Raw genomic sequence first — 12981 nt, forward strand, 5'->3', positions numbered from 1 at the left:
TAAACACTACAGGGGCCAAGCAGGAAGCGGCTATCTCAACAAAATTTTATGACGTCTGTTAACATAGTACAATCAATTTAGCACACAGGGAACAATCACTCTTAGACTCGACATAAAGCTAAGGGAATCAATTTCATCATCTATCAAACGCAAATCCGTCTCGAGCCACACTGAGACTACTTTCATACCCTCCTGGCTCATCAGAAATGCCAGGATCAGGTTGCCGTTCTTCTTTCCTCTACCATTCTACCAACTCCCATTCGAAAATCAGCCGCATAGAATGCGTGAGTAGATTGCTCACTAACAGCCTACGAGCCAATGTAGAGATGTGCGAGTGAAATTATTAGAATACAAAGGACTCATGTCCATACAGTCGTTGCCGTCCTTAGTCGTAGAGATCATCATCGTTGCCAGCATCGCCAAATGAGTTACCGCCGTCAGCACCAGCAGCCTCGGCACCGGCCTCGGGGAACTTGAAGAAGGCACCAGGACCAGCGTTCTTCATCTGTTGGGCAAAAGCCTCGTACCGGCGGATCTCGACGTCAGATACTGACCGGCGAGCCATCTGCATGGCCTCCTCAAAGTGGGCCTTGGTCAACTCGGGCACGGGGTCCTCAGCATCCTCGTCTGTGTCCATCTCGTCACCAGCAGCCTCGCGAGCCTTTTGGCGCTCGATATCGGCAGCGATAGACTCCTTGATGGCGATCTTGACAGCACGCTGTGTGATGAAACCGATATCAGCACCAGAGAAACCGTGGGTCTTGGAGGCGATGTAGCCGAAATCGATGTCGGAGGCGATGGGGGTCTTGCGGAGCTGCGCCTTGATAATGCTCAGACGACCAGGCTCATCGGGCAGAGGTACGTAGATGAGCGAATCGAGACGACCAGGTCGGCACAGAGCAGGGTCGAGCTGCTCGGGTCGGTTGGTGGCGCCAATAACGAAAACGTTCTTCTTTGAAGTCATACCATCCATCTCAGTCAGGAGCTGGTTGACGACACGGTCAGAAGCACCGCCAGCATCACCCATGGATCCACCACGAGCCTTGGCAATGGAGTCAAGTTCGTCAAGGAAGACAACGCAAGGGGCGGCAGCACGAGCCTTGTCGAAGATGTCTCGGATGTTGCTCTCAGACTCACCAAACCACATGCTGAGAAGCTCAGGTCCCTTGACAGAGATGAAGTTGGCGGCACACTCGTTGGCAACGGCCTTGGCCAACATAGTTTTACCAGTACCAGGAGGACCAAAGAACAGTACACCTCGAGAAGGAGACATACCGAACTTGAGGTACTTCTCGGGGTGATCGACAGGGTACTGAACGTTCTCCTTGAGATCCTGCTTGACCTCCTCGAGACCACCAATGTCCTCCCAGCGAACGTTGGGGACCTCGACGACGGCGACCTCACGAAGAGCCGAGGGGTTGGACACACCGAGGGCGAAACGGAAGTTCTCCATGGTGACGCCGAGAGAGTCGAGAACCTCGGCATCAATTGTGTCCTCGTCGAGATCGATGAGATCCATCTTCTCACGGATCTGCTGCATAGCGGCCTCGGAGCAGAGGGCAGCAACATCGGAACCGACGTAACCGTGTGTCTCGGAGGCAATCTGCTCCAGGTCGACGTCATCGCCGAGCTTCATATTCTTGGTGTGAATCTGAAGAATCTCAAGACGGCCGGTGGGATCAGGGATACCAATGTCGACCTCACGATCGAAACGACCGAATCGTCGAAGGGCGGGATCGATAGAGTTGGGACGGTTGGTAGCAGCCATCACGACGACGTTGGAGCGGGCCTTCATACCGTCCATGAGGGTAAGGAGCTGAGAGACGACTCGTCGCTCGACCTCACCATTGGTCTTCTCACGCTTGGGGGCGATAGAATCAATTTCATCGATGAAGATGATGGCAGGTGAGTTCTTCTCAGCTTCTTCGAAAGCCTTTCGAAGATTTGATTCGGATTCACCAGCCATCTTGGACATGATCTCAGGACCGTTGATGAGGAAGAAGAAAGCACCAGTCTCGTTGGCAACAGCTCGAGCCATTAGAGTCTTACCGGTACCGGGGGGGCCGTAGAGTAGAACACCTCGGGGAGGCTTGATACCAATAGACTTGAAAAGCTGGGGATGTCGGAGAGGAAGCTCAACCATCTCTCGGATCTGAGCCATTTGCTTTCGGCATCCACCAATGTCATCATAGCCAACCTCGTTGAGGTTGTTCTCTTCCTCGTCTCGCTGGATAGGCTCACCCTCGCAGTGAATAACGGTATCTTGTGCGACGATACCATACTCGGGAGGATCGACCTCGACAACCTTGAATTCTACTTGTCTCATGCCACCGCGAACGATGAACAAGTCTCCTTGGCGAACAGGTCGGTAAGCTTCTCGGAAGTAGGGAGCGAGGAAAACGTCGAACAGGGAACCGGTGATACCCTCGACGGTATCAGCGATGGGGAGAACAGCAATTCGCTTGGCCTGCAGAAGTGTTAGAGGCTAGTTCATTTTTATAGTTGTGTGGTTACTGACGTATTTGATATCCGGACAAGGGTGGATGGTGATCATATCACCGTGCTTGACTCTCAAATTGTGGCGAACGACTCGGTTGATACGAGCGCTGCCATCATCGAGTTCCTCGTCAGCAAGAACGATGAGAACGGTGTCCTTTCTCTTCTTGCCTCGAACCAGAACGGTATCACCTCGGAAAAGCTGGAGCTGGTCCATAGTGGCCTCGGAAAGGGCGATAATGCTGTTGTCATCGTTGACGGCATCGGTGACCCTTGGTGATGTCAGTAATTGTATGCGAACTGTACAGCGCAAAGCACCTACATCAACTGATTGGGCTTCTTCTTCTTCTTCAGAATCGCGGTCGCGACATCATCTTCCTGCACAGCGGTTAGCGGCATGTTGGGGGATCTCATCAGATGGGGTGTAACGAACGTTCTTGACCTCGGCGCCGGAAGGGTCGCTGTATCTTGTCAGTAATTCGGCTTGCCAAAATAACAGTGATCGGAATAGATCCAAATCTGCTTGTTCACATACGTCAAGTTGACCTTCTTGTGAGGGTGGTGCTCGTCAGGCTGGGGAGCCATGATGGTTATCTGGATGCTTCAGGCGAAGCTGATGCTGGCTCGGTGATGACGAAAGGAGGGGGAGTTGCGAGTGTTGCAAGGTAAAAAAGCCAAGTGCTGGCTCTTTGGTGTGTAATGTGGGCTTAAATAGAGATTGCAGAGGAGGAGAATTCGTGGGGAGATGTAGAGACAAAGTTTGTGTCGAAGGTTGAGAGATGCAAGAGTTAAAGCAGAGGTCAGGTCGGAGGTAAGGTTCAAGCTGTTCTCAAAGGCCACAGGGCACCTTCCCTCTCATCGGAACTGTTTGACAGCGATTCACTGGCCGACCGCCACAGCTGTGGGCCAATGATATCACCGGATGCCCTGAATCGGGTCGGAACAATGATGTTGCAGGGGTGAAAGCAGCTTAGCTCAGCCGTGCTTGATGGTGGGGCTCTAGGCTGGCACTAGCATGATGAAGCAGAGGCGGGCGCCGGGCGCAAGGCGGTAGCAACAGGCAAACAGAGAGTGACGACTGCAAAGGCAAAAACAGGTGGAAGCCAGCAGAAGCTTCCATTGTGCTGTAACAAGGCGAGTTTTAGTTGCAAATGAAATTGTAAGTTTTCTCTATAATGATTTTAAATATACTTGTGTGAACTATCTTTTTTCACACATATTCGCTCATGATCCCGCCACCTTGTTGAGTGCCACGCAGGAACCGTGGACAGAACTTATTAGCTTTTGCATTAGGTTGGTACATAGCTTGGTGTACTGTCCAAGCTGTCTGCATATGGCGGTCATGGTGGACCAAAGGCTTCCATTTCTTGCGCGGCCCCAGTTGCCTACCTCGACATTCAGCGTCTCAGATGAGACAATACTAACGATACTTATTATGGATCAAGTCTTGACTCACTCGCCATTTTCCAACACTGGTGGTATTTTGCCCATTATAATTTATTGAGGGATCTTATAAATCCTTGCGCCTCCTCGCCATCTTGAATCTCGAATCATCCGGTAACCCACTGTACACTGCTGACAAACATAATGGAATGATCTATGACTTATCACTTGTCGGCAAGTTGAGGAATGGTGTCAACCGGGGCCGTGCTATGACTCGGGGGCATCTGGGCCTCCTCAAAACACTTCCTCTCGACCGTGAGCTACTAGCTGCAGTTATTCTTTGCCCGAGCTTCAAGCTTCTCATGTTTACCTATCATCGCAACTACCTACCAGCTACACTGCCTGATGTTACCTTCAAGGAGCAAGAAAACTTCTGACATTTCATAAGAGCGCCATAAATAATCAGCCTCAAGACCAACAAAGCGAAAATCAAAGCTTGCTAAGTCTATCTATCTCAAACCTATTCGAGTTTTCTTGTTGCTTTGAATAGGTATATATACTAAGTGTTTTCCTCTCCTATGTCACCTATGCCTCATGATCCAAAGGTTACCCTGGAGCTACAGAACCTACAACCAATCATAAGCTCTGTTGGTATGTTCAACTCATGATTGACACAATGGCCGAGGACATTTGTATGAATGTACTACCTACCTATGCTGGTTTCATTTTTTTTCATCGCAGGTACATTCCGCCCGGCGATGTATCTCGATGAACAATTCTGAACCCCCTGGGCTTGTGAGAAAGCTTATGTATGATCATGGAAACAAGTATCAAAACTCTATAGGTAGTCACATCAAGCATCATAAAGCCATCACATTGAGCCGCACTGAGAGCATCTGCAATGAAGGCACAACCTTCGTAGAGATAAATACTACTCATCCTTCTCAAACGCATCATTAAGATACGTTACAAAGGTGTCTCTCAGCCGTGAAGACTTCATATCGCCCACGGCCTCCAATCCGATACCACCTCTATTCAAACCCATGAACGCTCTCCGTAGTCTTTGTAATTGTGGGAGACCAACCTTCTTGCCCGCGGGTAGATGTATCGTCAGTTCTGCAGAGCCAGACGGTATCCGTACTTCGTCAACGTCGTCGCCCTCTCGCTGTGCTTCGACTATGCGCTTCACAACATCAGATGTCTCGCGATCCAGGAGATACAAGTAGTCACCACTTTCCTCGCGGCCGCGCTGTATTGTTGCTTGATTCGGGCGCACAACCTTACGGGCTTCACCGGCAATTGCGTCCCAGAGGTCGGAGAAGACCTTGTTGGTTTGGGCCTCATCGTCCTCCCAGATAAGCGTGAAGAGAGGACTGTCCCATCTGGTCATGGGATTGGGTTCTTCGTACCGAAAGACTAAGTTGTCCCAGTTGCCGGGCTCGTATGGCTCTGCAGAGTCCACGATCTTATCGCCAGGAGTTGTATCTGAAGGTGTTGCCTCTTCTGTATCCGCAGTCTTGGATGTCTTGGCCTCTCTTTTCTTTAGTCTGGTCTCGTTAACCTCTCGTGCCTTATCCACTGCACATCCAATCTGTAGTATACAGCTCGGTGTGCGCACAGCCTTTGATTCGCAGTGTAGTTGGTACCGCCAACCCTTGATGTAATTTAAGCCGTCAAGAATCACAATATCCTTGTCGCTAAGTACGCGCTTCACGGCGCCATATATTGTAGCTCGTGCATCCTTCTCTGAGGCGTTGGCAGACCTGGTATGTGCTGGGAGACTCGAAAGATCGTAAACGGAACGGGAGATAGAGAGTGATTCGTCAGAGATGAGGTGTAGGCGATATTTAGAATCGGCGATGCGCTTGGAGAGGTAATCGTAAAGTTGTTGTGATCGTGTCGACTTGCCTGAGGTAGGTAGTCCAGAGACAATGATGAGCTGGGCAATGATTTAGCTGAGGGGTCGTGTAAGTTGTCACAACGTGGGAGACGCACAGGCATCGTCTGAGGAGAGGAGAGATTCGATCTTCCTGGATCGACAGCTACAGTTGGAAATAGTAGTAGTATGTGGATATGAGGCCTCTTTCGGCGCTGTCGAAGTTGGTATGGAGGTCTCGTTAGTGGAGGAAGTTGTCGATTGGAGAATTTTAGAAAGGCTCGACGTCATTTGGAGGGTTCACTTTGTGTGGGGTTACTGTAGCTTAGTGCCTGTGAGACACTTGATAGATAAACAGAACAAAGCTCGAGTGAGTCAAATCACGGCCTCGTACAATGCAATTCGTTATCAGCTAAGCACTGGTACTTCAAAGAGCTTCTGTTCCAGGTTGCTCTCTTTAGCAGGAGAATAGTTTGAGGCGGCAAAGCCGAAGTAACAAAGATACCCTCACTAACTTACCTTGGGCAGATGTCGATACATGCAGTTTCAAGAACTTCCAGAAAAGGGAATTCAGAATTATATTCAGCAAAGAACTTTCCCTTGCAGGTATAAACCACAATCTTACATGCAGAAGAAGCGTCACTGACTAACATATTCGCTCTCGCTCTGGTCGTTCACACGGATCACGGCACTCGAATAGACAGCCCTACAAGGTTAGGTTCGTTACAGCCACAGACCAGCCCATTTGAGCAGATCTTGAGCTAAACCGAATTGGGCATGCGATTCGATGACAGAACTCAGCCTTTGAGGGATATCGCATTCTCATTTTGCATGCGACCCTGTATCTCGGAAATCTGATGCCACACAGCGGCAAGGTTTATGGTTAAGTCTCTGTTTCTCATGCATATCTGGTAAGGGACATTGTCCCGTTTGGGTAACTCTCTCGAGCTGTCCATATTCAGTGGGGAGAAACTGAGGCTATGATGTTGCCGTTGTGCCGACTATACAGCATCTCCTATATTCAATCTAGGAATGTGAGTCGATGGTGACATGTATAAGTATGCCTGTATCTCTCGAGTTGAGAGGAATATTCAATAGATCAGAACAACAATACAATCACCACTTCTTCACTCCATACTCTTCCCTTACCACCAATACATCCACAAGTCAACCATTCTCCAAGAACCATCTTGTAACTCAACTGACTTTCTGTTCACACACTTACCACAACAAATCCAACTACAATGGCTCGACCTATGGATACTCACGATGACATCGCCATCGCCGAGATTGTCATCTATAGCTTCATCCTTATCGGAGCCCTCTTTCTCTGCAAGGCTCATGGCTTTGGACGAACTGCTGGCTGGCTCTATATCTGCATCCTATCACTTGCGCGTCTAATCGGCTCTTCAATGCTCCTTGCAACCATCGATGACCCGAGCAACACAAGCCTCTACGTCGGCTGGCTTACCCTGAACGGTCTCGGTCTCGGCCCCTTGATTCTTATCCTTCTCGGCCTGCTTGGTCGTTGCTTCGATTCTATCAAGCGGCAGGGCGGCCCCGGCGTTCTACCAATCTATCAGCGGGCGATCCAACTTCTGATGCTTGCTGCCATTATCCTTATCTCAGTTGGCGGTGCCAATTCGGACTACGAACTCAACGGCTCCTCTCCCAGTGTCAAGTACAACTCCGAGTGCAAGATTGGTGTTATCCTCATGATTATTGTACTTGTCTTGGTTCTGGGCCAGTTCTTCCTTGCTCTCCGCAGCCAGTCCTACATTGCTGATGGCGAGCATCGACTTCTTATCGCCGTTGGTGCTTCTCTGCCCTTTGTTGTTGTCCGACTTGCCTACACCTGCGCTCTCATCCTCGGCGGCCACAAGCAGGATGTTTGGATGTATCTCGGTGCTGGTATAATCATGGAGATGATGGTCGCGATCATCTGCGAGGCCGTTGGATTCACTCTCTGTAAGGCTCATAAACCCACAGAGAGCCAGGAGATGCTTAACATCAAGGACTCGACTGAAGCATAAGCCAGGAATGTCTAAGAAAAGTGGCGTAGAGGACCTTTGAATATATTGCAACAGGGGGTTAGAGCGTTCGATTTCACAGATGCATTTGGGTATAGAGGAGCCTTGATCTACATATAACACAGCTTTCCTATGTCTAGCGAGCAAATAAGTCTTTATACATATCCCCATCAATTCAATTCTTAACATGAACGTTTCGCATGTCTTTCGTCTAAATCATCTAGCCTTTCCAGAATGCTTAACAAGATATAGTAATCACAAAAAAAGGATTCCGAAAGCCAGAATCTCTCTAACCCCACAAGATCAGGATATAAATGCGTGAAAGAAGCAGCCCAAAGAAGCATTCCACAAATGGCAACTCAGAAGAGTATATCCAAGGTTTACATGACCACACAGCAGGCTTTCTCCAACTTCTTCAAAATCCAAGGCAGCACCTGTCCGTCGTCGTCGTTCTGCTGTCCCTGCTGGTGGTGCTGAGGCTGATGATGCTGAGGCTGATGATGCTGCTGCCCACCATGGTGACCACCGTAACCACCAGAGTGCGAGGGAGGGATGGGATCTCCGCCCTGGAGGTTGATGATAATCCGTCCAGTGTTGTCCTCATCGGTTTCGTATCGGAGACCAAGTTCTTGGCACAGCTCCTCGACCTTGGGCTTGAGCTTTTGGACACCACCAGCTGAGTGGTGTCCCTTGCCGACGATGGCATAGAGATGTGTCTGTCCATTGCGCTGGTCTGCACGAATGCGCTCCTCAAGGATACGCTCAGCCTCCTCGACATAGAGACCGTGAAGATCAATCGAGTCCGCCTCTACACGGCCAGAGGCGTTGTTCTCACGAAAGATGAAATCGGCTGCTTGCTGGTTGTAATCATCCATACGGGCAGCGTGTGCCTTGCCCTGATTGGAGAGCTCCTTTGCTCCAGCACCATCGCCATCTTCATATGCCTGACGCGACTGCAAGCAAAGTTAGCTGCCCGTATACCTATTGCCCTCTGGCCGACAAGAGTTGTATTCAAACGTACGCGCGCGAAGCAATCGTTGCGCTTTTCCGCCTCGGCTCGCGCCAGGTCTCTCAATCGGTCGTACTCTTGCTCAATATCGTCATCGTCGTGGGCAAAGGCTAACCAGATCCAACTGTCAGTGTTTGACGTCTCGTATCAAAGCGCCGCACTTCGAGTTCTCGCGTTACCGATTCCGGCGCAAAACAACAACTTCTATGTTCTTTGTGATGATGACGTACCGCGACCGCCCAGTCGATGCATAGGAATAGACATTTTGCTATTTCAAAGTCTGAATAGTCCAATCCCAACCGTTGCCCGTTTTGTCTACCCAAGAAGAGGATCTTTTTGCCGTTCCCGTTGTTCTGGGCTCTGTCGGCGGTGAGAGAGTTGAAGCTTGGGCTCTGGTGTTGAGTTGGCGATCTGCAAGTGTTGTCAATTAGTGGCGCCGCCAAGCTACAGTGATACTTGTATGGTGCCGAGACGGGTATAGCTAAGCTATTCGTCTATATACGGCGCCTAACTATCACCGATTTCCCTGCCACTTCTTTGCCCTTTGCCATCTTCATAGACGCGAGGCCTCTTCAGAGCACTCCCCGGCCGAGAGGAACTTCTTTAGTGGCGGCAGAGATCTAGACCTTGGAGCTCCTATACTATCGCATGCATCTATTGATCCAGCCACCCAATGTTTCAGACCAGCTTCGCCACTGCAACGTCGAACAACCGTAAGGAGGGTGATTTCAGCTTTGGATTTCTGAAGAGTGAATGTTTCATGCTTGTCTTGGAAACAGACTTCAATCAACACCTGAATATGAATGAGTCTTGATCTAACGACCGGGCAAATGCTTCCAGTATTGAGATGAGCCATTGGCCAATCATGTGGGCTCTAGACTTCTCATATACCAGCTGGATAGAATGCCTACTCTCTTCGATGACCTCTTCTCTTCTTCATCACAAGAGTCAATTATTTATAAAAATGTCAATAGTGACTATAGCAATATCTGCACCATCTGGAGTCATGAACGAATATTCGTTGCGAATTATACAAATGCTCAAATCTGCCAACAAATTCTTATACAAAGTTTCAGCCACTAGATGTCAAGTCGAGGCAAAGAAACAAAAGCAATTGGAAGAAGGTGTTTTTGACAAGACCAAACTTTAATAACAACTAGTAGAGGGTTTTGGAAGCTTGCAAGTGATAGTGGCAGCCCGCTAATAATTGATTTCCTGTTATGGGATTTGGCTTACACGCCTCCATTCTCAATCAGTGTCTCTGGTTAGGCTGAGAAGCTTTGGCCTTGAAACAGACTTTCGATCTTCAAGATTGCCATTCCCGATGTCTGTACGAATATTCAAGCCAAGTTCAATGTCTGACCGAGTTACATTGACTCGGCACTGCCCTCTATCAGGGATTTGGTTGAGAGTTGTATCGCCGAACTGACCTCATCAATCTTGGATAGAATCATGTTGACTCGCATGCCGTCGATCATCCAATGACCGAAAAGCCGACCCAAGGCTAACATCACCGCATCGTGGAAGTACAGATGCAGAGCTTTGCTCGAAATGGCCTCGGAAGAAGTGTTATGGCTTGCTCGGGTGGTCGTCGCCTCATCTTTTTCTGACTCTAATAAGTTCTACTCGCCGTATCATGTATAACTCAACCGCCTCAACCGTTCTTGTTGGTGCAGGCTTCATTATCCTGTAGACAAAGCCGCGTTCCTGTTGCGATTGCATACTCAAGACCGTCATTCATGGTCTGCGTGAGAAATCGTCAGAGACTGACCCAGATCGTCCAATCCGCACACCAGATCGCTAAATGTCAGTTTCATATTTGGCCAAGAGTCTGAGCGGCTTCAACCATCACCTGAGCTGTCTAATCCGAGTTGATCAAGTTGTGGTCAAGTTTCTCACTTGACAGTAGCTCTTTCAGTATGTATCCTGGAGTGGATTGTCTGTTCCGGGGACTCGTCATGCTCATGCTGGTCTCATCCTACCAAAGTTTCCAGAGCAAGGTCTGATACGAATCTCTCAACATAAGTGAGGATCGAGGAACAATGAGCAAGTGGTTGCTACAAAGCTTCGCAACTCTTGTTAAAAGAGAGTCTGCGTTGAGAAGGTAGCGTAGCCATCGTCTTTGTGTGAATGTGCTGGGCGTGTAATACTGGAAATCAGTCCAAGATACTAAAGTTAGCAACCAAAGATCATATGTTACATCGAATGGAAAAGAGAAGCATCTTTAATCTTGTTCCCAGCCTCGGTTGGCTACCAACCCGTGATGATGCCATTCAGAGGTTGTATTGGAGATGATTCGCATATCATGAGCATCAGGAGTAGATCGAAAGCGGAACAAGCCTGCCATGTGGCCACCCTGTTTGAGAAAATGGTCCCGTCTAGAAACTTGATAAACTCCACTTCGCTAAATGAATATCGTGCTGGAGCTTGAAAGCCTGAGTGGTCTCGGTGCTGTTTAAATTGCTTTATTTCTTCAAGAGCCCACGCGAAATTTGGGGTCCGAGAGCTCCCTCAGCTAGCAAGGATGGGTGGTCTTGAGTTCGATACATAGTATTTCCAGCCAGCGATATCCGCATGCCCGCAGGCCGTGGGAAAGTTATGACAACATCGATCAGAACGGACGCAGTCGAGCGCCCGTGTATCGTAGATGATGATGATGATCATCATCATATCGTTCGTGTGCTGAGCACCAAGTTCCTGGAACTCGGAAGCTCAGAGCAAGGATAACCAATCATTCAATGTGAGGTTCAAGATCTGAGACTTGGATCTTAGCGAATAGATTTAATGGATCGATCACTCCCCAAAGAACGAACAATCTTGAAACAATTCCAAAAAAGCAAGTGGGCAGACATTAAACTTTAGCCGGTGGAATCCGGATAACGCTCTCTACCAAATATTGGCAAACATCTTGATTCTGGAGCGCATGTGATCAGAGATCCCAGGGACTCGGAGAGGTCTGATCACCAACATGGAGACATGGCCAGCCAACCGTCAAAGAAACGTGTGGGCCAACACGGAATCGCCTTGAGGCACGACGTCCACTAAACAAAACTGCCAATTACTGAAATGGGCCAATTGCCGTTGAGGGTGTGGCCGAGGCTCTTGAGGATCCTCAGCTCTCGGCGTCCATTTCAACTGGGAAGATCTATGGCGTTGATTGGATCACGGCCACGTCTGCTCCATAAAGGCTAAGTTAGTAGTTGGTTCTCTCACCAAGCCCGCTACACTTGAGTCAGTCGCGACGATATTACTTACAAGCCTCTTCACAGGGGGCTTGGGGGACAGTGTACGGATAGGTAATACGGGAATGCTTAACCGGGCAGGAGACACCAGAAACGAAACGGACTTTGTAACTATTCCCAGATTGCTTGCTCGGACTTTGTCGATCATGATAGCGAAACGGTCAGTGTCAGTGTCAGTGTCAGTGTCAGTCAAGAAAGACACGAACAACAAAAGGTCTGAGTGTCTGTCTTTGGTCGTTTGATACCGGACGGACCGCCATGCTATGCCAAAGTCCCCTGCCTCACGCGGCTCCTTGATTGATGATCGACGGAATGTCGCAGCGACACCCAGAAGCTGGCACTTCCTGTCACTAGCTGTAGATCTGTTGACAGAAGAGAACCATGATCTTGAACGCTGAATAGACCCGATGCGCTTCGACCGTTGAGAGGATAAAGGTTCGTTAACTCCGACGAGACACAAGGACACAAGATGCAAGCTGTGTCGCAAATAAAGTGCGTAGTACGGTGCTAGTGTAGCATGTTCCTGCTGCCAGCCGCACAAGCTGTTCCCGAGTTATTCTGTTACAGTATGAATATTACATACAGAGAGTATCCGTAGGCGATAGGTTCATAATAGCAGCATGCTACAGGCCATGGTTCATGCCAACTAAAATAAGCCTGCACAGATCCAATACGTAGCTCAGACTGGAGAGTCTTGATCAAGACTGCAGTTCGTGATCGAAAGCGGTCCGACGTGGGAGACAAAAGAAGAAAAAAGCAATGAAACAAGGATGACAGCACGGGCACCACAGAAGAGAATTATGGAGGTTCCTCTTCTAGATGGCTTCTGAGCTTCTGTGCCGAAAAGCGCTGCTGCTAGTGATTGAAGGACCCTTGGCGCTTCTACGCTTCTCGGGCGATCCCCCTTTAGTAGCGTCTACAACGACCCATCAACTAGGACGACCC

At 49.2% G+C, this 12981-nt stretch overlaps 4 protein-coding genes across 4 annotated transcripts; 1 reads left to right on the plus strand and 3 right to left on the minus strand.

Moving 5' to 3' along the window:
• Window positions 1-385: 385 nt before the first annotated feature.
• Window positions 386-3081, minus strand: FTJAE_25 (cell division control 48; the record flags this gene model as incomplete). Its single annotated transcript, XM_037348699.1, has 5 exons — window positions 386-2467; window positions 2519-2768; window positions 2819-2874; window positions 2930-2957; window positions 3032-3081. The coding sequence occupies 5 exons, from the start codon at window positions 3079-3081 to the stop codon at window positions 386-388; spliced, it is 2466 nt and encodes an 821-aa protein (XP_037212815.1).
• A 1729-nt stretch (window positions 3082-4810) lies between these two features.
• FTJAE_26 (KTI12 (TOT4)) lies at window positions 4811-5880 on the minus strand (the record flags this gene model as incomplete). Its single annotated transcript, XM_037348810.1, has 2 exons — window positions 4811-5818; window positions 5875-5880. 2 exons carry the CDS (start codon window positions 5878-5880, stop codon window positions 4811-4813), a joined length of 1014 nt encoding a protein of 337 aa, XP_037212816.1.
• Window positions 5881-6999: 1119 nt separating this feature from the next.
• Window positions 7000-7788, plus strand: FTJAE_27 (uncharacterized protein; the record flags this gene model as incomplete). The annotated part of the gene is made up of 1 exon (XM_037348919.1): window positions 7000-7788. The coding sequence occupies one exon, from the start codon at window positions 7000-7002 to the stop codon at window positions 7786-7788; it is 789 nt and encodes a 262-aa protein (XP_037212817.1).
• A 377-nt stretch (window positions 7789-8165) lies between these two features.
• On the minus strand, window positions 8166-9058 carry FTJAE_28 (nuclear WD PRL1; the record flags this gene model as incomplete). The annotated part of the gene is made up of 3 exons (XM_037349030.1): window positions 8166-8738; window positions 8807-8904; window positions 9025-9058. The coding sequence occupies 3 exons, from the start codon at window positions 9056-9058 to the stop codon at window positions 8166-8168; spliced, it is 705 nt and encodes a 234-aa protein (XP_037212818.1).
• Window positions 9059-12981: the final 3923 nt, after the last annotated feature.

This window comes from Fusarium tjaetaba (assembly GCF_013396195.1).
Source record: "Fusarium tjaetaba strain NRRL 66243 chromosome Unknown NRRL66243_c0000002, whole genome shotgun sequence".
NCBI classification, from domain to species: domain Eukaryota; kingdom Fungi; phylum Ascomycota; class Sordariomycetes; order Hypocreales; family Nectriaceae; genus Fusarium; species Fusarium tjaetaba.